The 23,975-nt window shown below is 39.0% G+C and overlaps 1 protein-coding gene across 1 annotated transcript; it reads right to left on the reverse strand.

Moving 5' to 3' along the window:
* Positions 1–16,471: 16,471 nt before the first annotated feature.
* On the reverse strand, positions 16,472–17,443 carry LOC107832144 (uncharacterized). The gene has a single exon (XM_016659951.2). It carries the CDS (start codon positions 17,441–17,443, stop codon positions 16,472–16,474), a length of 972 nt encoding a protein of 323 aa, XP_016515437.2.
* Between the last annotated feature and the right edge of the window lie 6,532 nt (positions 17,444–23,975).

The raw sequence follows: 23,975 nt of genomic DNA on the forward strand, positions 1-23,975 counted from the left end.
GAGGCGCTTTTGGGAGGGTTAGATGAGGTGGTGTATGATATTTTGCCTACGAAGAAGTTGTTTATAGGAGGGGATTTCAATAGACATATTGGGTCGTCTACTGGTGGGTATGGCGAGGTGTATGGCAGCTTCGGCTTTGGGGATAGGAACGAAGGAGGTATTTCACTGGTTGATTCGCTAGAGCTTTTGAGTTGGTGATAACGAACTCTAGTTTTCCGAAGAGGAAGGAGCATTTGGTTACTTTTCGATGTACGGTGGCTAAGATCAAGATTAATTACATTCTTCTTCAGGGGGAGCTATAGGGGGTTATGCAAGGATTGCAAGGTTATCCCGAGAGAGACCCTCGTGTCACAACATAGGCTCTTGGTGATGGACGTCGGTATCATGATAAAAAGGAAGAGAAGGTTTGTTCAGGGTACACAGAGGATCCAGTGGGGAGCCTTGATGAAGGTTAAAGCTCAGGAGCTGGAGGGGAGGTTGCTGGCTTTAGGAGCCTGGAGTAGAAGAAGGGACGTAAGCGAGCTATGGTCGACGATGGTGGATTGTATAAGAGGGATGGCGAGAGAGGTGTTAGGGGTCTCGAAGGGTTACTCAGGTAGGCACCAAGGCGACTGGTGGTGGAATGACGTGGTCTAAAGTAAAGTGGAACAAAGAAAGTGTCGTACCTTAAGTTAGTAGAGAGCACGGACGAGGATGAGAGGAGAGCGAACAGAGGGAGATATAAAGAAGCTATGAAGGAGGCGAAGTTAGCGGTCACTTAGGCTAAGACTAATCCATTTGGTCATTTGTACGAGGATCTAGGGAACAGAGGAGGGGATAAGAAGTTAGTTCGGTTAGCCAAAGTGAAAAAGAGGAAGGCTCGTGACCTGGACCAAGTGAGGTGCATTAAAGATGAGGAAGGCAGAGTACTAATGGAAGATGCCCAGATTAAACAGAGATGGCAGACATACTTTTATAAACTTCTTAATGAACAATGGACACAAAGACATTGTGCTAGGGGAATTGGGGTACTCCGAGAGTCACTGAGACTTTAGGTAATATAGGCGTATTAAGGTTGAGGAGGTCGTGGGTGCTATGTGCAGGATGAGTAGGGGAAGAGCTACCATGCCAGACGATATTCCGGTAGAATTGTGGAGGTGTGTGGGTAGAGCAGGCTTGGAATGGCTGACTGTGTTGTTTAATGTTATTTTCAGGACGAAGAGGATGCTAGATGAATGGAGGTGGAGTACGATGATACCGCTATACAAGAACAAAGGCGATATCCAGAACTGTAACAATTATAGGAGCATCAAGTTACTAAGTTACACTATAAAGGTTTGGGAGAGGGTCGTGGAAGGAAGGGTGAGGAGGGCGGTGTCCATATCAGACAATCAATTCGGGTTCATGCCGGGTCGTTCAACAACGGAAGCTATCCAACTTATCAGGAGGTTGGTGGAACATTACAGGGATAGGAAGAGGATTTTCACATGGTGTTTATTGACCTTGAGAAAGCGTATGACAAGCTTCCTAGGGAGGTGCTTTGGAGATGCCTGGAGGTGAAAGGTGTGTTGGTAGCTTTCATTAGGGTAATAAAGGACATGTATGATGGAGCTAAGACTCAGGTTAGGATGGTAGGTGGTGACTCAGAGCATTTTTCGGTTATGATGGGTTTGCACCAAGAATCTGCGCTCAGCCCGTTTTTATTTGCCCTGGCGATGGATGCACTCATATACCATATTCAAGGGAAGGTTCCATAGTGTATGTTGTTCACTGATGATATAGTTCTGATTGATAAGACACGAGGCGGTGTTAACCAGAGGCTGGAGGTTTAGAGACAAGCCCTTGAGTCTAAAGGTTTCAAGTTGAGTAGGACTAAGACAGAATATCTGGAGTGCAGTTTCAGCGACGGGATGGGGAAGCAATTTGGACGTGAGGTTTGACTCACAAGTCATCTCCAAGATAGGAAGTTTCAAGTTCCTTGGGTCAATTATACAGGGGGGTAGGGAAATAGACAAGGATGTCATGCATCGTATAGGGGTAGGGTGGATGAAATGGAGGTTAGCGACTGGAGTGCTATGTGACAAGAATGTGCCGGCGAAACTTAAGGGCAAGTTCTATAGAGCGATGGTTAGACTAGCGATGTTATATGGGGCTGAGTGTTGGCCAGTCAAGAATACCCATATCAAGAATATGAAAGTAGCAGAGATCAGGAAACTAAGATGGATGTGTAGGCACACTAGGCTGGATAAGATTAGAAATGAAGATATTCAGAAGAAGGTGGGCGCGGCTCCCATAGACGACAAGATGCGGGAAGTGAGGCTTAGATGGTTCAGGCACATGCCGAGGAGAAGTCAAGATGCCCCAGTTAGGAGGTGTGAGCTGTTGGCTTTGATGGGTATTAGAAGAGGTAGAGGGCGGGCTAAGAAGTATTGGGGTGAGGTGACCAGGCAGGACATGGCGCGACTTCAGATTTTCGAGGACATGGCTCTTGATAGGAAGATGTAGAGGTCGAGCATTAGAGTTGAATGTTAGGAGGGGGTCGAGCATTTTTCTTCCTTCATACCAGGGGTGGGGCTAGTCTGTTAGGGTATTGTCTTGGATTATTAGTGGTGTATGTTGTGTCCACACTATTTTACCTTTTTTTTCATAGTACTGTGGCATTATTACTACTTGTTGTTATTGTCTTTTTGTCTATTTTCTGTTTCCTACAATATTTATATTATTTTTTTGATTTTTGTTGCTGTCACAGATTCTATTATCTATTTTCATCTTCTTGACCTGAGGGTGTCTCGGAAACAGCCTTTCTAACCCTCCGGGGTAGGGGTAAGGTTTGCATATATTCTACCCTCCCCAGACCCCACTTGTGAGATTTTACTGGGGTGTTGTTGTTGTTGTTGGCAGTATCTAGTATCGCCTGGGAAGGGTGGACATTTTAGAGAGCGCACTTTATTTTGACTTGCGGATGCTTGACTGGTATTATGGTAATCTCCTGGTTGATCTACTACTGATGTTTAGATTTTGCTATGTGGCATGGAAGAATTATGGAAGCATTTCCCCTGAGATGATTGTGTATGAGAGATGTGTCAGTCATTTGAATGGTGGAGTTAGGATCGGACATGGAAATTCTTGTATTCTAGGGGTTTGATGACCATGCGAGTTCTTAGAGGCGGATTATTCCATGGTTGCAGACGGTGAAGATAGGTTAAGAGATTGACGGTTGAGTGAATGTGTTATGGATGGGTTATTGTGGACTTTTCGGAGGTTATCTACCTATTTTGGGAGGATCAAAATTGATTTGGAGGCCATTGGTAGGCCTTATGAGGATGTGCATTCTATATCAGGTTGGATTGTTTTACTCAGTACAGCTATTGTTGAGGGGTGTGCCATCGGTTAGATTTTATCTTATTCTTGTTCTGATATGTTCCATGAGTTACTCTTATATGCTACGATGGGTTATGAGATTGTTGACTATTTATGCACATGATGCGGTTTTGTTTGGACCTTATGGCGGAATTCGAACAAGATGGTTCTTGGGGTGTTGAATTGGATTGCACCTTGGTTATGGTATTCCTGTCTGTGGTATATTGTGCTATTCATTTCTCCATGGTTACGGTCATGCACTTTGCGTGTTTATTATCGATATGAATTTGGTTATTGATTTTGAGCATCATGGCTCAAGGTATTCCATGTGGGCCGGTGCTTGGATTGGGTCACGCATTGCAGCAGAGTTAACGGATATGATCCTTTTGCTTATTTCGTGTATTTTGTTTCTCCTTTGTATGATGGGCTCATAGCATTGCGCTTTGTGGTAGTATCTGTTGAGCTTGCGGGATAGTTCTCTCATTTTATTCTCTTTCCATCATTGGGTACATTCGATGTGTTGTTTGTTTGGTGCACGGATTGCATGGTATATGGAACTAGGTGGTATTGGTGTGGTATGTCAGTCGAGTAGTTTGTACTGGATGAGATGAGGTTATTGGACCTGGAATGAGTGTTATCGGATTTGATTAAGGTATGTTTGGAGGAATAACGTCACTAGTCGGCTTAGACTTTGGCTATGGTTCTCATTGGGTGAGAGAGCTCCACGACTTGTTGATCTGATGAGTGGTTATGAGTTTTTGCGTGTTTCTTTTATCATTGGCAGTGTACGAAGGTTTAGAACAAGGTTTTATTCGATATGAGGTTTGTTACCGGTACCGGGTTTGTTATTGAGCAGTTATTGCTATGAGTATCTGAGTTATGTGGTACATCATGTGATTATATCATGGGTTATGGTAATGGATTGATACAACTTGTTCATACTTATACAATGTATAGATGCGAGAATCGGGTCTTATAATGAATTCCGGATGTTGGAGATTTGATTCTAAGGTTTATGGACTAAGGTTATAGTAAGGATCTTCAGTTAGATGGTGTTGTCAGGTTTATATGGATTGGGATGATGTGGGATCACCCATGGGAATGTGTATGGTGAGTTGATTCAGTGATTTGATGGCTTTGTTATGACTCTTGGCACGTTTGAGGACGAGCGTATGTTTAAGTGGGGGAGAATGTAATGACCCGACCGGTCGTTTTGAAAATTTGCATTCAATTTGATGGTTTGAAGTATTGAGTAACTTCATATGAAGTATTTTGACTTGTGTGCATCGTCGGTTTAGGTTCTTGAGTAGTTTGGGATCGATTTAGTTGAATGATTCTCAAATTGAAAGCTTTATATTGGAAGGGTTGATCGAGTTTGACTTTTGTATATTTGACCTCAAATCAGAGTTTTTATGGTTCTGTTAGTTCTGGGTAGTGATTATGGACTTGGGCATATGCCCGAATTTGTATTTGGATATTTCTAAAATGTTTTAGCACTATTTGGCGAAAGTTTGCAATTTGAAAAATTGGAAAGTTCATAGGTTTGATCGGGAGTTGATTTCGATGTTATCAAATTTGGATTTTTTGTTCCGGGAGTTAAAATAGGTTCGTTATGTGATTTGGAACTTGTATACAAAATTTGAGTTCATTCCAGATTGGTTAGGCTTGAATCGGACGCTTGGTTTGAAGTTTATGAACTTAAGAGATTGATTATGATAGACGATTCATGGTTTTCACATTATTATGTGTGATTTGACCTCGATTAGGTTCATGTTGTATTTTGGGACTTGTTGGTATGTTAGGACGGGGTCCCCATGGGTCCGGGTGTGTTTCAAATTGATTTTGGACCATTGCGGATCATGTTGACATTGCTGAGATTTTTGAGTCCTTGTGTGATCGAACCTGCGGATCTATGGGCGCAGGTGCGGAGCCGCAGAAGCGGCACAGGAGGCACAAAAGCTGAAGTAGTGGCCTGGGAGCAGAGTCCGCAAATGCGGAGGTTGACCGCAGAAGCGGAAGTGCAGATGCGCTGGGGGATCTGCATGTGCGATGTTAGCGGAGGTTGGACGTGTGCGTAGATGCAATGGTTATTCTGTGTCTGCGAGTACATAGATGCGAGGTGTTGTACGCAGATGAGATTGTTCTGGGTTTCAGTGGTTCTCGTAGATGCGATATTTTATCGCAGATGCGACAAAGTGACTGCAAAAGCCGATTCGCTAGCAGATCTTATTTATTTTGAAGGTTTGTTTATTTTATCACATTTGGAGCTCAATTTTGGGCGATTTTAGAGGAAAATTTCACCACATGAATTGGGGTAAGTATTGTTTACTCGGTTTTGATTATATTACATGATTCTATCTTCGATTTTGGCATTTGATTAATGATTCAAAAAGAGAAATTGAGGGTTTTTGTCTAAACTTTCCTAAAGTGAATTGGATTTTGAACATCGATTCGGAGTCAGATTTGAGTGAAATTAGTATAGTTGGACTCGTATTCAAATGAGTTGTCGGAATGTATGAGTTTTGTTGGGTTCCGATGTGCGGTCTTGGGTTAACATTTTGGTTTACTTTGAGTATTTGATTAAAGATTCTACCTTTATCGCTTGGGTTGGTTTTCTATGGCATTATTTGATGTTTTTGAGTTGCTCTTTGCCAGTTTCAAGCCGTTCAGAGGTTGATTCGTGCGGGATGGAATTTATAGAGTATTGTTTGGCTTGCTCGATATTTGATTTATCTTGTTCGAGGTAAGTAACATATCTAAACTTGGAATTGAGGGTATTTATCCCTGAAAACTATGATATTTGGGATGTGTTGGGGGTGACGCACGCGCTAGGTGATGGGAATGTGTGTATGCATCGAGGTACTCATGATTTGGATAGTTATGAGGCTATTATGGCCTTGTTTTGCAATCATGCTTCTTTGATATCATGATTTCTCCATTTATATGATTACGTGAGATATTATTCATGCTAGAAATCATGTCTATATTATCTTCTTAATTGTTTAAGACATGATATGGCTATCCTTTTCCATGTTGAGCTATTTTCCTTAGTTGTAATCATATTGTTCAGTCATGATGGTGATATCTACATGTTATATCTCTGTCTCTACGTACTTTTGATATGTTGCCTCACTTGTTATTGTTGTCCTTGTACGTGACACGCATTTGAGCTGTATTTGTGGCACATTGTGATATTCCATGTTATATAATTAAATTATGTTTCTATGAGATATTGGCACATGGAGACTTGAGCGGATTGAAGATTGATGTGGGCCATAGAGCACTGTTGTGAGTGATATTTGGATCGGGTTGCATGTCGAAACTATTATATTGATATTGAGTGACGCGTACGCCGGGCTCCACATTGGGCTAAGAGGTACTGATTTTGAGGCTACGCGTGCACCAGGCCCCACTATTGGGCTATGTGATTTGACTAGCGCTTGGGCAGAATCCAGCCCTCTGGAGTCTGACATACCAGCAGTGGGCGCGGGAACTGTGATATATATACACGTGCTTTGGTGAGGGGCTTTTGAACCAGTCACTTGTACAGTATTGAGTGATTGTATGGGTGATGTAGTGGGGGCATTCGAACCAGGCACCTTGAGTGTGCTGAGAGTGAGTGTATTTGATGATAGCACTGTGAAATTATTTACTTGACATGTATATTTGACATGTAGGCATAGAGAAGCATTTTCCTCATGCTAAACGGTAATGTGACATTTTATGACTCGACATGTATATTTGACATGTAGGCATAGAGATGTATCTTCCTCATACTAAACGGTAATGTGACATTTGATGACTCGACATGTATATTTAACATGTAGGCATAGAGATGTATCTTCCTCATGCTAAATGGTAATGTTACAGTTGATGACTCGACATGTATATTGACATGTAGGCTTAGAGATGTATTTCCTCATACTAACTGGTAAACGAAAAGTCTTATCTGATGTGAATTGGAAAACAAGTTCTTTTTTTGAAATAATCATGTTTAATTGATTTCAACGGTAAGATTTAGACTTTGACTGTTATATGATGGTAGGTTATAATCTCATGTTTTAGTCGATTATTATATTCCAATTTACTGCACTTTAGTTGAGTTTGAGTTTTAATCGCTAATGTTTTGCACTAATTGTGTGTTTTATGCCTTGTAGGAGTGATTCCGAGCAATGTAGATGTTATGGAATAAATTCAAGTGATTTGGAGCTTTGAAGGCTGAGTAAAAGCCCAAGTAATTAAAGTCGGGATCGTGTTCGTGGATCAACGGATGATAGTTAAGAACGAACGAAGAATCGAGCAGGCATATTGCACAGTGTCTAGTAAAATGCACATAACCTTTTGCTCGGAACTCCGTTTGGTTTCCACAATATATTGTTGGAAAGCTAATTCATATGGCTACAATTTTAATGTTTTACATATTTTATAATTCCCAACATAACAAGGTGAAGAGTGCATGGCAAGTGCGCCTCCTCGCACTGACCGCGCATATGGGGCAGAACAGTGTGAAAAGTGCGCGGGCACACTTCCAGGTGCGCGGCCGCACACGTCCAACTCCAAAAAAGTGTCCTTGTTCGCGTAGGAGAAGGTGTAATTGTTTGGGCCAGACCCTACTTGGTATATATACATAGAAAAATGGTATTTTGAGGACTTTTGACACATCTAAGACCTAAGGAGGCTAGAGAGAAGTGGGAGAAGCAAGAGCACAAGGATTTCACCATTCATCCTCACTCAAGACAAGGGTTTGGATGTTTTATGTTTTCTTTTGACTTAAACTTAGTTGTAATAAATTTCTCCATATCCATGGAGTAATATTTCCTTACGGATTGATGGATTTGGTGTTTTGAGAATTGTTTGTGGATATTAACTCTAGTTTTATGTATTGAATCATTTTGGGTGTTTTTATTGTTGCATATATATTCACTTATTTATGTAATCGAAAAAGGCATAATTTGTGATGTTTTGCATTATCTTATTGGTTGAATTCATTGATTCTTGTTAGTAATCGAAAGAGGCTAGTTGAATTAATGTTTAGACCTAGTTAGGAGGATAATCGTAAGAGGTTCTCCTAAGGATAAATCCACTACGAATTCTTGCATATCTTCACCGATCTTAACTTAGTTCATATCGTAAGGTTGAGACTTAATCGAGAGAGGAGTTTCTACTGAATGTTTGAACATAATAGAGTGAATTCGAGAGACTCACTTCAACCATAGAAGTGAAGTAACTAGAGTTAATTCCCAAACAAGTATCTTACACTTATCCAATCAACCCCTATTTTCTCCCTTGATATCTTCTTGCTTACTCTTGATGCAATTTTCATTAGCCAATAGATTAGACTTTTAGTAAATTTTAGTCTTAATTCACACAACTCTAAATTGTTGATCATCTTGGATAGCAATTAAAACTAGAAGCTACGAAAACACTGTTTAACTCCAATCCCTATGGATACGATATTTTCTATAATATATTCGACTAGCGAGCATAATTTTGTGTTGTGTTTTTAGCTCGTCAAATTTTGGCGTCATTGCCGGGGTATGGCAATCAACAGTGTTTGAAATAGTTTTTGGTGCTAATTCAGGAATTAGGTTTTAGTTTTTTTATTTTACGTTTTCCTAATCTATTTTATTTTCTTTGTTAGTTAACTTCTTTTCAAGATTTGTTTTGTAGTTCCTAATAAGTTGGAGAAGATATTGTAGATATTGAACTCTAAATGCTGTGAAGATGGAGTGCAACCAGCCTAAGAAAATGGTTGAAGAGTTAGCATCTAAATATTATCAGCTGTCTGCTATGTGTTTTAAATGCGGTGGAAATCATCTATGGGTTGACTGTCAAGCAGGTATGTATTCCTCATATGGTTCGTATTTTGAATAGTTTCACTCTGTTTCTAGTCCGTACAGGTATGAGGATTCATATGGGCACAATCTTGACTCTGGTTGGAATGAATACCCTTATTATAACTGGAATGGAAGCGAAGTGAGACAACCACCTCAAGGGGAGAATGGTAGTTTGGAAGAGCTTGTGTATAAGTTCATAAATAAGCTGGCAGAGAGATTTACACAACATGATGAAGCCATTAACAACCTAACAGCGCAAGTGAGTCAAATAATAAGTACACTTTCAGAAGCTCATTGCATTGTAATGGGGAATATATGGAGGAGATACCTTGCGAGAATAAGCCTACTCAAGAGGATGAGTGTCTACAGAGGGAGATTTCCACGGTACAAGAAGACTCTGATTCAACTGAGATGATCGAGAATAAGGTTGTGGTTGAGTGTGAAGCAACGGAAGAAGAGTTCAAACCTCCATCCACCTTTCCACATTTGCAACCTTTAATAGAAGAGAATGAGAAACGAATGGTCTTGGACATACCAGAGAAATATTCACTTGACCTTTCTTCTTTGTTTTCTTATTCTAACCTTGATCATGTAGATTTTATTTTTAGGGATTTACAGAAATAGGTATGGATTAATCCTGTGAAAGAATGCAGAAATAAGTTAAGGATCATCATGAACGAGCAATTCACCGCTCAATTTGAGGACAAGAAAGAAAGAAAAGAGAGGGTCTTCGGGTATCCTTAGAAGAATTGGGCTTAGTGAGCTCCATAAAGAATCCCAAGGAGCGAAAACGAGGAATGAATTCAGAATTAGGGGTGGAGTTCATAAGTTCTCGGAAAAGAAGAAAATCCAAGGAAGTTTCCTTTACCTTATGCTTTGTAAAAGTTGAAGTGTGGGGTGGTTGGTTTGGCTTTTGAGTAGAACTAATGAAATAAGGAGAAAGGTGAATTTTTTTGAAAAAGTAAGAGCCACTTGAATTGAACAAGAAAAGAAAAAAAATAGTTGTATTATTGTGAACGAGATTCATTGATAAGTGGTAACTCTTGATGTAATGGTGCTTAAATAATTTGGGGAGTTAATGCATGTTGATGTCAAGGTGGAGTATGGTTTGACATAAGTGTGGGGTTTTGAATGTCAAAGTGTATGCATTAAAGTGCTTAGGGAGGTGTAGTCACTCTTATATCTAAATGTATCTTACCCGTCCTGCAGCCTACATTACAACCAGTTAAAAGTCCTACTTGATCCTTGACTGAATGAGCTCAATTAGTAGAGTAGTACACTACATGCAAGCTTATTGTTCATCTTTTGTGGCATATGAATGTTATTTCTGAGAGTGAGTGAATTCTTTCTATCTTGAGTCCTGATTTGTAACGACCCAACTGGTCCTTTTGAGCATTTGCACTTCGCTCGGTAGTTTATGGGCATGAGTAGCTCCGTATGATGTATTATGACTTATGTGAATCGTCGGTTTTGGTTTATAGGTTATTCGGGACTGATTTGGAGGAATGATTCTCAACTAGGGAGCTTTAAATTTGAAAGAGTTTATCAAGTTTAACATTTTAGCATTTGACCTCGGATTGGAATTTTGATGGTTCCGTTAGCTCCTTTGGATAATTTTGGACATAGGAGTGCGTCCGGATTGTGATTTGGAGGTCCGTGGTTGAATTTGGCTTGAAATGGCGAAAGTTGAAATTTTGGAAAGCTTTGCCGAGAGTTGACTTTTTGATATCGGGGTCGGATTCTAATTCCGGATGTTGGAGCAGGTCCGTAATGTCAAAAGTGACTTGTGTGCAAAATTTGAGGTCAATCGAACGTGATTTGATAGGTTTCGACATCGGTTGTTGAAATTTAAAGTTTCAAAATTCATAGATTTTGATTTGAGGTGCGATTCATCATTTTGATGTCGTTATGTGTGATTTGAGGCATCGAGTAGATTCATATTATGTTATGGGACTTGTTGGTATGTTAGGACGGGGTCCCGAGGGGCTCGGGCATGTTTCAGATTGATTTCGGATCATTTTTCCTTCATGTTTTCACTGTTGTGTTCTGCTGGTTTCTAGTGTCTCAGCCATTCATCGCGTTCGCATGGCAATTGTCGCAAATGTGTAGGGTATTCCGATGGAAGTAGCAAATTATTCTTCGCCATCGCGAAGTATGTCCCGCGTTCGCGTAGAATTGGGGCAAGTCTTCTTTGCGTTTGCGTATAGAGTATCGCGTTCGCGTAGTGATGAGGTTGGCAGCTGGGAGTTGGAGCATTCTTCTATGCGATGGCGGAAGGTGAGTCGCGTTCGCGAAGCCTTGGCAGCAGTGGTCATCGCGTTCGCGTGGGGCGTATCGCGAATGCGTAAAGTCTTTTGTGGCTGTGTGAGTTTTATTCATCGCGAACGTGATGAATTTCCCTCGTTCGCGAAAGAGGGGGCCTAGGCAGATTATAAAGTACTCTATTTCGAGGGTTTCGGCCTTTTTTACATTTTGGGAGCTATGGAGCTCGGATTGAGGCAATTTTTGAAGCAATTTTTACCATATGAATTTGTGTAACTGTTCTCTACTCGGGTTTGGTAATATTTCATGAATCTATCTTCGTTTTTGGTAATTGGATTGTGAATTTTAAAGAGGAAATTGGGGTTTTGGCCTAAAGTTTCACAAGGTGAATTTTTGAATTTTGAACATCGATTCGAAATTGATTTGAGTGAAACTGGTATGGTTGGACTCGTAATTGAATGGGTTATCAAATTTTGTGAGTTTTGTCGGGTTCCGAGGTGCGGGCCCGAGTTGGACGTTTTGGCCGATTTTGGGCTGTTGATTAAAGATTCGACCTCTTTCATTTGAAATTATTTTCTTGGGCTTTATTTGATGTATTTGAGTTGCTTTTGGATAGTTTTGAGCCGTTCGAGGTCACTATGCGCGTGATGGCATCTTTGGAGCATCGCTCGGCTTGCTCGACATTGGTATTGGCTTGTTCGAGGTAAGTAACTCTTTTAAACTTAGTGTTGAGGCTATAAAATCCTGAAATACGTGTTATGTGATTGGTATTGAGGTGACGCACATGCTAGGTGACGGGTGTATGGGCGTGCACCAAGTGAATTGGGACTCTGTTGTTTTCATGGCACTGTATAGTAGTCTTATTTTGTTAATATCCGTGTTTTCACCATGCGATTAAGTAAATGAGCTGTCAATCATGCTAGATATCATGTTTAGGCTTTATGCCGATACTGTTGGGACCCATAGTGGTCGTTTCTTGCTGTCATTTCACTGATTTCATTGATATTTTGTACTCAGTCATATTCATGCATTCATATCATATCTCAGTCCCAGTTGTTATTTATTGATACACCATATCAGTGTTGTCGGGCTAGTTTCATGATATTGTGAGCCCGTGAGTGGGACTGGAGAGATTGATGACTGAGTGAGGCCGAGGGCCTGTTTGTGAGGATATTGATACTATAGCATGTGAGTTGTCCGGGTAACACGTGAGTTATCCGTGCTGATCCAGATATTGATATTATAGCATGTGCGTTGTCCCTGGACATGGATCTTGTCCGAAGCATTTATATACCTGGAGATGGATCTTCTCCATGGGGCCGGATTGGCATTCCTCGGTACTGAGTGACTGATGGCCAGTGATGTATATATTCCAAGATGGATCTTCCCTGGGTCGTATGGGCCATATACAGTACCGAGTGGTTGAGCATGATGAGTGAAAAGTGTGAGACAATGAGATTGAGTACTCTGAGAGTGTGAGTACATGATTCATCTCTGAGATACATGGCATTGGCATGCACACATTACATACAGGCATAGAGATGCATTTTTCCTCATGTTGTACGGTATCACGTCATTCATGACTTTTTACACACATTGATATGTGGGCATAGAGCGGTATTTCACACTTGCTATCAGGAAAGAAAATAAAACATCATATTTATTGTGGAAAGGAAATTTGGAAAAATTACACTGTTCAAACTTACTCGTATTTTTGGCATTTTCGGTAAAAGATTTGGGTTTTCACTAAGATACTTGAAAAGCATGACCATTTTCTGGAACTGTGAACGAGCTGAGCATTTTACTTCTGAGATACATTTTTTACTACTTGTATTATGCTGTTATGAACTGTTGTGGGATATTGGTATTGGACCCGACCTTGTGTTAGCTCGTCGCTACTTTCAACCTAAGGTTAGGTTTGTTACTTACTGAGTACATGGGGTCGGTTGTACTCATACTACACTTCTGCACCTTGCGTGCAGATGTTGGTTGTTGATGTTGTTGTGTTCGATGGGAGCTGGATTGAAGATGTACCTACGTCTCGGTTATAGCTGCCCTTTGTTCGTGGTAGCTTTAGATCTATAAAACTCTATTTATGTACTTTTCAAACAGACGATGTATTTATTTCATTTCAGCTTTGTAAACTCTATTCTTAGAAGCTCATGATTTGTACTACCAGTCCTGGAAAATGTATAAAATTCAGTAAATTACTATCGTTTATTTGTCTTGCTAATATCATTAGAATTGGATAGTTACTAGTTGGCTTACCTAGCGGGTTGGGTTATGTGCCATCACGAGTAGTGGATTTGGGGTCGTGACATGATTCTTCTTAATTTTTATTGTGTGTGGAACTACTCTCTTTTGTTAAGTGAGGGCACTTGATTCATGAAAGAAAGGTAATGTCGTTGACCTCTATATTAGAGTAAGTGAGTGAGTTGTGAATAATGCATGGTATTTGTGAGTCAAATCTTGAGGTGAAGATGTTACACTATTGTGCTTAGTCTATTTTAAATATTCTTGGTGTAATGAGTTAGGAGAGTTACTTAGTAAGGTTATGTCTATATAAAGTGTGGTTTGATTGAACGAGGACGAACAATAGTTTAAGCATGGGGTGTTGATGGTAGGTTATAATCTCATGTTTTAGTCGATTATTACATTCCAATTTACTGCACTTTAGTTGAGTTTGAGCTTTAATCGCTAGTGTTTTGCACTAATTGTGTGTTTTATGCCTTGTAGGAGTGATTCCGAGCTATGTAGATGTTATGGAATGAATTCAAGTGATTTGGAGCTTTGAAGTCTGAGTAAAATCCCAAAGAATTAAGCCGGGATTGTGTTCGGGGATCAACGGATGATAGTTAAGAACGAACGAAGAATCGAGCAGGCATATTGCGCAGTGTCTAGTAAAATGCACATAACCTTTCGCTCGAAACTCCATTTCGGCAGCACAATATATTGTTGGAAAGCTAATTCAAAGGTCTACAACTTTCATGTTTTACGTTATGTCAAATTCCTAACAACGCAGGATCAGAAGGGCGCGGAAAATGCACGGCCGTGCACTAACCGCGCATATGGGGCAGAACAGTGTGAAAAGTGCGCGGCCAAGTGCGCGAGCACACTTCCAGGTGCGCGGCCGCGCACGTCCAACTCCGGAAAAGTATCCTTTTTTGTGTAGGTGAAGGTGTTTTTATTTGGGCCCGACCCTACTAGGTATATATACATAGAAAAATGGTATTTTGAGGATTTTTGACACATCTAAGACCTAAGGAGGCTAGAGAGAAGAGGGAGAAGCAAGAGCACAAGGATTTCACCATTCATCCTCGCTCAAGACAAGGTTTGGATGTTTTATGTTTTCCTTTGACTTAAACTTAATTGAGATGAATTTTTCCATATCCATAGAGTAATCTTTCCATAGGGATTGATGGATTTGGTATTTTGAGAATTATTTGGGGATATTAACTCTAGTTTTATGTATTGAATCATTTTGGGTATTTTTATTATTGCATATATATTCACTTATTTATATAATCGAAAGAGGCATAATTTGTGATGTTTTGCATTATCTTATTGGTTGAATTCATTGATTCTTGTTAGTAATCGAAAGAGGCTAGTTGAATTAATGTTATGACCTAGTTAGGAGGATAATCGAAAGAAGTTCTCCTAAGGGTAAATCCACTACGAATTCTTGCATATTTTCACCAAGCTTAACTTAGTTCATATCGTAAGGTTGAGATTAATAGAGAGAGGAGTTTCTACTAAATGTTTGAATATATAAGAGTGAATTTGAGAGACTCACTTGAACCATAGAAGTGAAGTAACTAGATTTAATTCCCAAACAAATATCTTACACCTATCCAATCAGCCATATTTCCTCCCTTGATATCTTCTTGCTTTCTCTTGTTGCAATTGTCATTAGCCAATAGTTTAGACTTTTAGTAAATTTTAGTTTTAATTCACACAACTCTAAATTGTTGATCATCTTGGATAGCAATTAAAACTAGAAGCTACGAAAACACTGTTTAACTCAAATCCCTGTGGATACGATATTTTCTATACTATATTCGACTAGCGAGCATAATTTTGTGTTGTATTTTTAGCTCATCATTATACTTGAAAAGCATGTCTACTTTTCCGTAACTGTGAACGAGCTGAACACCATACCTTTTAAGTTATTCACTTTTATTGTCTTCATTATATTATTACGAGTGGTTATTGGCTATTGGTGTTGGACTCTGGCCTTCTTCCAAGCTCGTCACTGCTTTCAACCTGAAGTTAGGTTTGTTATTTACTGATTACATGGGGTCTGTTGTACTCATACTGCACTTCTGTAACCTTGCGTGCAGATCTTGGAGGTGACGCTGTTATGTATGGCGGGAGCTGGCATTGAAGATATACATGCTTTTCGAATATATATAGTTGCTACTTGTTCTTGGTAGCTTTAGATTTGTAATCTTTTTATGTATATTTCGAACAGATGATATATTTATTTTGTACCTGCTTTGTAATTCTAAGTCTAAGAGGCTCATGACTTGTACTACCAATCTTTGAGATTTTGTATAGAAGTTCAGTTATTTTACTCATTGACTCTTATTATTATCATTTGAGTTATGTTAAATGTTATTTGGCTTACCTAGCGGGTTGGGGTTAGGTGCCATCACGATTAGATGGAATTTGGGTCGTGACATTATAATTTTAAACTTATGGGTTCAGACCTACCATTCTTTGCAATTTTAATGAATTTATACATATAAATTTATGTTCTGCGTCGAAACTTATGAATTCAGATGAACCCGATACCACTACTCCACATCCTCCCATGTTGTCCGCTAGTGCTTCTACTTTGCTACAACGTAGGCATAGTGTTTTACTTGGTTTATGAAGACCTTAGAAATCAGTGAGAAATGTTAAATACAAAAGTAAATTAATCTTGCTTTTTTTTCTGGGAGGGTTGTTGTTTTTCAGTTTCAGTATGGTTTAACAATTTAATCACATCACATTGAACCAAACATTCGAAATCTAATTAAAATGTGACAATCCTAGGACAAGGTTAAACCAGAGGAGAATGTGACTCCAGCCAAGTTTGAGCCCTTCATCTTGCAATCAGGTAACGGGAGCCACGTCCACTGGTCGTCCTTTTTGTCATACCTTAACCAAATTGTGTCCCATGCACCCTTTAGATTGGTCATCAAAATTGCCCTTGTTATCCCTTTCCCTTTTTGCATACACCCCATCATAGCACCATATGGGTTGCTTATTTTATAAATTAGATCATTTGGTGCCCTTGATACAAATTCCCAATACCTCCCATTTGTGCTCAACCCCCATAACTCTATTCCCTTTATCTTTCTAATTGTTTTATTCACATCATCAACTTTGCCTGATCTAATAGTAATCATATTTCCATCACCGTACACGTGTAATAGATCGATGGTGTTTCCCCAACTAAATCCAACAGCTAATTGATCTTCTTCGTTCCCTCGGGTGTTGAATGTTGGTCGGATGACAACTGGAGTGCTGTTGCATTGAGGTCGCACGGCTATGATGACACTTGCGTTACGTCCATTAGATGCACTTAGGAAAATAAAATCACCTTGTAAGTCTTGGGTAATCTCTCTTGCTTGCATAAATTGCCATCTCTCAACTCTTGAATCATACTCGAATAAAGTTGGATGACTTTGATGTAACTCAACAAACATAAATCGAAAATGCTTGGAACTAGAAGGGCAAGAGAGTAATTTCATACCGGATCTTCGCCACGAAGATGTGCCACGTGGACCTAACGGGCTTGGAGGGATCTTTTTCACCATCCTAGTCATAATATCAACTGACATAACTTCCTGCCTGTTATTCAAAGCAAAGAGGAATATATTACCAGAAGCAGTCAAAAAGTAGACATCTTCACCTGGCGGAACCACTTGTTTCAACAAATCGGCGATCAATATATTAAACCACCGGTTGGAAGAATCGGCGAAGCCATAGAGCACAGCCTCACGGCGCCACCGTTTCATGTAGAGGAACAGCCACGTGGCGGAGCTCGATTGAAGATTGTAGTCGCGAACGAAATCCCGATCAGAAATAATAGAGGAAATGGACTTATTGACAGATTTCAGTCGGATAATCTCAGGCAAGGCAAGCTGAAGAATTATATATTGGATGAGCTCCGAGGGGAGTAAGCAAAAACTGATGACATTTGTGGGCAAATTCCGGTGACTTTCCATCAACATACAATTAATTGTTGCATTTAATTGTTGCAATGGCTTTGTTTATATTGTGACAGTGTCAAATTAATTAATCATGTAATTTATTCATTAGTGGAGAAGACAATGGAAGCTTACCTATGTGGAATTGTCGTCATAGTGGTAGAAACGAATGGTGGATATTAATGTCATAGAATATTTAATAATTTTTTGATTATGTAACACAGAGACTAATGATGTGTATATTTAATTTCTAATGAGTTTTCTTTCTGAAGTCAAGTTTGGCCTTGAGTTTTATTGAAGAGGGTTAAATAATTCATACGGAGGGTTAATGTGGACAAACCCAACTATAAACAATACATACAAGTATTATAGCGTTTTATTGTGTGGAAGGAAGAGATACACAACAGAATAAAGCCTCGGAGCTGAATCATCCCCTCTGAATTCTGATATAGGTCAAACTTATTTTTAGGGGCGCACCTAGGTCGGGTTGGTTCGAATTTTCTAATTACCAAACCAAACCAATTATATCAGGTTATTAAATCTAAAGAACAAACCAATAAAGGTCGAATTTTTAAATCTCGATTTTTTCGGATTGTTTTGGGTTTTTTTTCATAAAGTCTTCATAGCACAAAACATAGAATTTGTGCTCCAAATATTTCTTTAATCCTAGTAAGACAGAACTATATAAGGTATTTTTAATAAAATAATATAAATATGAGATGATTCGTGGCATTGTACTAAAATATTCAACAATAAAGATGAGAAAATCGCATAAAATAAATATTATTAATAAGCTATAATGAAAACAAACATAATTTAAAATTACTAATAAGTTGCTAAAATAAGTAAGACTAATAAGTACTATTATTTATATGACTAAACACTAAAAGAAAAATAAGTTAGGCATTTAATCTAAACCATGAAAAAACTAAAAAATAGATATCCAACATTATTTCCATTCATAGTACAAGTGAATTGAATGAATTTTATTATCATTAGTATTGATTTGATTTTGGTTTAGGATTTATTTGAGTTACTGACGTTAACTTATTGGAGCATCCAAAAATTATAAGCCCAAGCTTGAATTAATACGTTAAAAGATAAAATTATGACAAAGCTTAAGAAATATTTATAAAGTACACTACAATCAATAAATATTTTCATGTATTAAATATATTTAAAACATCTATACATATAAGTCGGATTGGTTTGGTTTCGGTTTGACTTTTTTTAGTTAAAACCAAACCAAACCAAATATCGTCGGGTTTTTTTTTTTCCAATACCAAACCAATCAAACCAAACGATAGTCGAGTGTTTTTTCTCGGTTTGACTCGGATTATCGGGTTGGTGCAGTTTGTCGGTTTGATTTGTACACCCCTACTTATTTTATTGGTAATCATTGCCATTGTCTTTATCTTTTTTTATTATTTTTTTCCAAAATTCCAGGTTGATTCCTTGACTTTAAAATTCTAGCGTATTATTTATCAAGTATATTTGAATGTTATCAGAAAAGAAAATTCAACAGGTAAGTTAGTTGCCTTATAGAGAACTGCAATTTTCATGAGGAAAGATAGACACGAATCATTCCTCCACAGAATGGCTAATGCACAAGTACTAAACCTTTATTATTCTATTCGTTTCAGTTTTATATTGTACGACGTTGCTATAATTTGAAGAGTTAATATCTTTGATAACAAATTTTTTTTATACCAATATAATTTTTTTTTATTACATTTTATCTAGTTTTTATTTATATAAACTTTATTTCAAAGAAATTCAGAAATTGATGTCTAAATAGACTAAATATTGAAGGTCAAACCTGGTAATTCAAATTCTTTCATTCTTTTTCAAGCTAATGTAGTATATATATAGGCTATTAAAACTTGCATACATTGATCGTGTACAAATACCATAAACATATTCCTATACTATTTTTTTTCTAGATAATTTTGGTGCCCAGGCCCCTCGCACACCTTAACTAATTAACTAGGTACTTGCTATCATTCACCAAACATATGTATCAGCCAATTATGTTCACTAATGTTTAGACAAATAAGAAAATCAGAGTCTTTTTATCTTTGCTATAATTTGAACCACGGTCTCTCATGGTTCCTTCGAACTTCATTGACAGCTAAATATCATTCTCATTAGTATGTCTTTGGCAAACAAAGATGGTTAAGTTGAACTGTTGAAACAAGTAATTGCTAACGCATGAGGGCACGTTGGAGTCATTTCCACATTTAGGAAACAAGCACTAATTCCTAACCCAATCTCGATGACTTAAAGGTGGCTTTTAAGAGGCATAAGGGTTATTTGACCTTTGCTCAAAGGCCTAAGTTTGGAATGTATCCCAGGCTTGGCGGTTCCGATAAGGATGTATATTAAAATTAAGACATCTGAATCTGAATATTAAGATGAGTTTTAAGATCTGAATACTAAATAATCAAGACTATTTGTTCTTTAAACATAATATATAGAATTTATTTTTATTTAAAAATTAATAAACATAAATTCAAATAAAAAACTAATTAATCTAATATTCTATGAATAATATAAATATAGTTGATGGTGGTGATAGCTAACGAAGGTGCTTGTGAGTGCCGACTAGAGGCGGTGGTTGGTGGTAATTTTGATTGATGGTGGTAGCTCTGGGTAGTAGCTAGTGGTGATTGATAGCGATAGCGATTAGGGTTGAAGATAGTGGTGGGTGGATGGTGATAGCGATAGCAAACAAATGAGGCCTCACGTAGTGCCGTATTAGAAATAGCCCAAGAGGGCCCTTCCCATCCCAGTTTGATACTTTTGTTTTTCTTTACTTGTCGTTTTACCAGTTTCTCTATTTCCTCTTCACCAATTTGAAAGTAAAATGAGGGATTAGACTCATGTTAAGTGTTCATATTACCTAATACACGTACATCCTGTCCACTTACTACACATTTTTAAGTGGTTTACTTCGTTAAGGGGGAGAGAAAAGATTAAACTTAAAAAGTAGTACTTCTATCCCGGATTAAATTTTCACCTTTTGCATTTTATTTCATCAAATAAAATAAATTTCCAACCCCTACCTTAAGGTCCAGTAAATTGGTACCGTTGAAGTAAGTTTCTTTATCCTTCGGTTAAACATTTGTCAAAAGAGGTTTAGCATGAGCAAATCAAGTTTTTCAAAACATCTGAGCTGAGCTAAACGTTTTCAAGAAAAGTTTAGGCCAGTCAGCCCGAGAAATTTTACAAAAGCCTTACACAACAAACACTACCACATGTATTAGGCTATTTATTTGCTTAAACAATCACTTGTCTCCAACAAATCCTCCAACTTTTTGTCTCTGCCCCATTCTCTAATTTACTTCAACTCTTTCCTCTCCCTTCTCTTTTACTCCTGTAACTCTCTCCAAACTCTCTTATGCAACTATTTCCTCTCTTCCATCTTAATATTTTCCCCCCTACAACACATCGAGATACCCCAGCTCCCTCTAATTGAAAACGCTACCTTACAGTTCATTTTTCAGAAACGTTTCTGGCGCAAATGCAGCACGCAATACTGACACATATTGGGGGGGGGGGGGGGGCATTCTCCTTTTTTGTTATCTTTTCCCCCTTATCTCCTTCTGAAAATGAAGAACTTTAGCAAACATTCGCTCAAAGGGAAAAACAATAAATACCAACCACCTCTTCTATAGAAGCAACACCAGCCATTCACCAACACAAAACCAACCCTTCACTGACATAGATATTCACCACTGCAGACCAATATAGACAAACCTCTCTCCCTCAGTGAGAATGAAACATGCAAAGGCTTGCCCCCCCCCCCCCCCTTCCGGAAACACAGCTCTCAAATTAACACCAACACTGTCCTTGCTGAGGGGTTCTACTTTTCTTTTCTTTTTTCTGCTCAAGCTATGCTCATTGAGGAACTGCTCTAAAAGATGCAAAATTCTTAAAAAATGCTCAAGATAAGCTAAGGTTCATGCATTCAGTATAAGAGTACATGAAATGTGATTATTTGCTGATCTTTTTCCAAACAACAGAGTTAGCAGTCCAATCTTGAGAAAGAGAGACCATTCTATGCAGACTTTAGCTCATTTCCTTTCAGTTTTGGTCTTCCTGAGGAGAAAATTGTTGAATAATACTTGATGCCTGGTTAAGATTCCAAAGGGCGGGTAAAGCAAGTTGACAAAATTAGGGAGAAAGTATAAGGACAGAGAGAGAATAAGGGAGGATAATAGAGGTTTCTCTTTCGCAGATGTGCTGGGATTTTGGTGGGTGAAATTGTTTGGGCATTATGGGCCCAGAGTCCACTTTCACATAATAAGTTCCTCAAACAAGTATTCCTAGTTATATCTCACATTTGATAAAATTTCTCAGTCAGCCTAAAGGAAGCAACAACTGGAAGACCAATGCTTCAGCTGAATATATTAGGATACTAGAGGCGTGGAATAGAGCTATGGAAAGTATCAACACAATGCAAAGATTTGATAATTAACACATGCTCTAGAGGAGGTGGTTAACTTGGACTAGATAATAAGCCATCTAATATAGTTCCCTCTCCGGTGGCCAAGACTGCGGCGTTTGGACGTTTGTATGAAGAGCTTGGGGAGAGAGCGGAGATAAGAAACTATACAGGCTGGCCAAAGTAAGAGAAAGGAAGGCCCGTGATCTGAATCAAGTGAAATGCATAAAAGACGAGGAGGGTTGAGTGTTGATGGATGAGGCACATATTAGGCAGAGGTGACAGACATACTTCCATAAACTCTTGAATGATGAGGGGATAGGGATATTGTGCTGGGTGATCTAGGGCACTCCGGGAGTCAAAGGGACTTTGGATACTGTAGGCGCATAAGTGTGGGGGAGGTCGAGGGGGCAATGCATAGGATAGACCAGGGGTAGAGCGATCGGGCCAGACGAGATCCTGATAGAATTCTAGAAGAGCGCGGGTAAGGCAGGCTTGCATATGGTGTTAATTGACCTAGAGAAAGCATACGACAAAGTCCCAAGAGAGGTTCTATGGAGATATTTAGACGCAAAAGATGTGCATGTAGCCTACATTATAGTGATTAAGGACATGTTAGATGGAGCTAAGACACGGGTGAGGACAGCGGCAGGAGATTCAGAACACTTTCCGGTTGTGACGGGGTTACATCAGGGATCAGCCCTTAGCCTGTTTTTGTTATCCTTGGCGATGGATGCATTAACGCGACACATTCATGGGAAGGTGCCGTGGTGTATGTTATTTGCAGATGATATAGTTTTGATTGACGAGACACGAGGAGGTGTTGACGACATACTGGAGGTTTGGAGACAGACTCTTGAGTCTAAAGGTTTCAAGCTGAGCAAGACCAAGACGGAGTATTTGGAGTGCAAATTCAGCGAAGTTACCCAGGAAGCGAACATGGGTGTGAGGCTTGATACACAAGTCATCCCCAGGAGAAACAGTTTTAAGTACCTTGGATCTATAATACAAGGTAACGAGGAGATTGATGAGGATGTCACGCATCGTATCGGAGCAGGTTGGATGAAGTCGAGACTCGCTTCCGGTGTCTAGTGTGATAAGAATTTCCCGTTGAAACTTAAAGGTTGTAGCTAGACCGACTATGTTATATGGAGCAGAGTATTGGCCTGTTTTTCGGCTTCGGTCTTTTTTTATCTTGTTGTTGTTCCCTTTTCCTATCTACGTTTTTTTTCAACCGAGGGTCTATCGGAAACAGCCTCTCTGTCCTTCTAGGGTAGGTAATAGTAAGGTTGCGTACATCCTACCCTCCCCAAACCCCACTTGTGGGAAATCACTGGGTTTGTTATTGTGGTTGTAATATAGTTCCCTCTCCCTGTGACTGATCAGATTGTTGCTTGTTATAGGAATCAAGTAGTTTGACTCATTATCAGGGGCGGAGCTACAGTAGTGGGTGCGGGTTCGGGCGAATCCAATGACTTTTTTCAGAACCCTGTATTTGTATTGAAATATTTTCTAAATCTATATAAATATATACTGTCGAACCCAGTAACAAAAGGGGTCTGGGTTCAACAGTAAGGGTTGTGGGTTCGTTGGGAAAGATGGGGGTTCGATTCCTGCTGAAAGCAGTATTTTATTTTGAAATTTAGAACCCACACACTTCAAATCCTAGCTCCGCCTCTGCTCGTTATCAGTTTTTATTCTTAGTTAACGAATTCAACCATCACAGCATGACATTTCTTTAAGGTGTGTCTGAACAAAGTAGAAGATGCAAAAGTTATCTAATTGTGGAGAAAAAACAAACATACATTAATGTAGGAGCTCTGTTAAACTGGACACCGCCAGTGTAAAACAAGAGATACATGTATGAAATCAACATAATCAAAAAGTCACAAA

This window comes from Nicotiana tabacum, chromosome 23 (assembly GCF_000715075.1).
Source record: "Nicotiana tabacum cultivar K326 chromosome 23, ASM71507v2, whole genome shotgun sequence".
NCBI lineage: Eukaryota > Viridiplantae > Streptophyta > Magnoliopsida > Solanales > Solanaceae > Nicotiana > Nicotiana tabacum.